General features: G+C 53.5%; 1 protein-coding gene across 2 annotated transcripts in view; it reads left to right on the plus strand.

Annotated features, from left to right (window-relative positions):
- The first annotated feature begins 1,285 nt into the window (after positions 1-1,285).
- Positions 1,286-2,763, plus strand: part of PGM2L1 (phosphoglucomutase 2 like 1) — a 49,419-nt gene continuing 47,941 nt past the window's right edge. For both annotated transcript variants that reach the window (XM_018570894.1, XM_018570895.1), the window contains exon 1: positions 1,286-1,466. In XM_018570894.1, the coding sequence (XP_018426396.1) occupies positions 1,362-1,466 (105 nt within the window). In that variant the 5' untranslated portion in view covers positions 1,286-1,361. The remainder of the gene's footprint in view (positions 1,467-2,763) is intronic.

The following is a 2,763-nucleotide window of genomic DNA, read 5'->3' on the forward strand; positions in this document are numbered from 1 at the left end:
AGGACTACACCTGTGGAAGAAGATGGTTATGGTGGCAGGACTACACCTGTGGAAGAAGATGGTCATGGAATGTTCTGGTGAGACATTTCATGTGAACGTTGTGTGGAGATTGTACAGCCGGATTGAAGGCAGTTTATTCTCCGTATCACCACGCCCGGGATTCACCCGTCTAGACGCCTCGGGTTCAGGAACGCCGCTCTCCTTTCATCTCCTTTATATTAATCCGCTGAGATTACCCGGGATCTCCTACAGCAAATCTCTACAGAGAGCCGCCAGAGGGAACGGGGAGTGAATAATATTCTTAGATGACAGAAGTGTGCACACAGCTCACGTCTCTTCCTCTGTCCTTCCCTTTACAATTGTCCCTCATTAGGTCTCTGACCTCCGTCCCCCCCTTCAGTCTTCTATCTGACCTCCGTCCTTCCCTTCAGTCTTCTATCTGACCTCCGTCCTCCCCTTCAGTCTTCTATCTGACCTCCGTCCTTCCCTTCAGTCTTCTATCTGACCTCTGTCCTTCCCGGTGGCTGTATACTGGTGGCTGGTTGTATACTGGTGGTGGTGGTTGTATACTGGTGGTGGCTGTATACTGGTGGTGGCTGTATACTGGTGGTGGTGGCTGTATACTGGTGGTGGTTGTATACTGGTGGTGGCTGGTTGTATACTGGTGGTGGCTGTATACTGGTGGTGGCTGTATACTGGTGGTGGTTGTATACTGGTGGTGGATTTGAACAGTTAGAACCCGATCAGTTTTTTTTTTTTTGCAATCTGTGTCCCCTTGGGGAAATTACCCTTCATATCCTGCCCTGGACACATAACAGGAAGTGAGAGGAAATCTCTCCAAAGCCAGGTGTCCCCATTGGAAGGTTTAATCCTCACCTCCTGTTCTCCTCACCTCCTGTTCCGGTGACAACTCCTAAATTGCGAAGTTCTCATCATTTTTCTTTACCAGGGACAGTTGTCACCGGGACAAATAGAGGGATGGATCTCCCCCATGGGGACACAATAGACAGCAATGAAAACCTGTCTATTGTGGATTCACTCTAATGGATGTGGAGATGTAAGGTGAATGATCACACTCAGCAGAGTCCCCCTTTAAGTACATGACCAAGGGTGCTGGTGATTTATTGGGGTCACTGGCTTGCAGTTTACCTAAAAGCCTCATGCGGGGGTCACTGTAGCACCCCCCTTCACCCAGTGGGTGCCTAGCCTATCCAGTCTCGCACATGCGCAGTACAGCTCAGACGCTGGACACTCGACGCATGCGCAGTGTGTGTAGCGAGGAGCCGGCTCGGCGCCTGCGCAGTGTTATTCCAGCCTGTGGCGCAGTCCGGGCTGAGGCGGCTGGTGTAGCGGGTGAGAGGATGGGGGATCCGGGGGGTGACGTCAACTCCAACCTGCTGATCCCCACCGGGACCGGGGACTCCGAGCTGGACAACGCCGTGTGCCGCTGGCTGCACTGGGACAAGGTGAGCCGGGACCGCACGGCGCTGGCTGAGGGGGGCCGTACTCCGCTACTGCACTGAGAGCGCTGTACTCCGCTACTGCACTGAGAGCGCTGTACTCCGCTACTGCACTGAGAGCGCCATACAGCACTATACTACACTGAGAGCTCCGTACTCCGCTACTGCACTGAGAGCACTATACAGCACTATACTACACTGAGAGCGCCGTACTCCGCTACTGCACTGAGAGCACTATACTACACTGAGAGCGCTGTACTCCGCTACTGCACTGACGGCACCACTTTGATTTCTGTACTCCGCTACTGCACTGACGGCACCACTATGATCACTGTACTTCGCTACTGCACTGACGGCACCACTATGATGGGTGTACTCCGCTACTGCACTGACGGCACCACTATGATCACTGTACTTCGCTACTGCACTGACGGCACCACTATGATGGGTGTACTCCGCTACTGCACTGACGGCACCACTATGATGGGTGCACTCCGCAACTGCACTGACGGCACCACTATGATGGGTGTACTCCGCTACTGCACTGACGGCACCACTATGATGGGTGTACTCCGCTACTGCACTGACGGCACCACTATGATGGGTGTACTCCGCTACTGCACTGACGGCACCACTATGATGGGTGCACTCCGCTACTGCACTGACGGCACCACTATGATGGGTGCACTCCGCTACTGCACTGACGGCACCACTATGATGGGTGCACTCCGCTACTGCACTGACGGCACCACTATGATGGGTGCACTCCGCTACTGCACTGACGGCACCACTATGATCGCTGCTACATTAAGAGGGATTATGGGAGTTGTAGTTTCACCATAGCTGGAGGGCCGAGGTTACCTTCCCCTCACCTATTGGGCTGGCTGGTTGTCCTGTATTGTGGGACTTGTAGTTCCTCATTGTGGGGATATTTGAGGCATTGTCAGGTCTCTGGAACTCGTTGCCGCGGTCTCCTCCTCTTGGACGGTCATGTGATCCTGGTTGCTATGTGGTTGCCGTGGAATGTTTTCTCCTCTGTGGTGGATCGTTCTGTTCTGATACAATCACCGGATCAAAGATGGCGGAGAGAGGGTGATGGGGTAACATGCACTTTAACACACGCTGACGGGACTTTCTCACAGCTGGAGCAGACACAATCTGAAGCAGTTGTCATGGCAACCAATCAGCTTCTCTCCTTCATATTCAAAGTATAACTGAACAAACTGGTGAGAGAAGCTGACTGGTTGCCGTGACAACTGCTCCAGATTCAGTCTGCTCCAGTTGTGATAACCCCCCCCCCCCC

Source organism: Nanorana parkeri, unplaced genomic scaffold (assembly GCF_000935625.1).
Source record: "Nanorana parkeri isolate BGI_ZX_2015 unplaced genomic scaffold, ASM93562v1 scaffold1622, whole genome shotgun sequence".
NCBI classification, from domain to species: Eukaryota; Metazoa; Chordata; class Amphibia; order Anura; family Dicroglossidae; genus Nanorana; species Nanorana parkeri.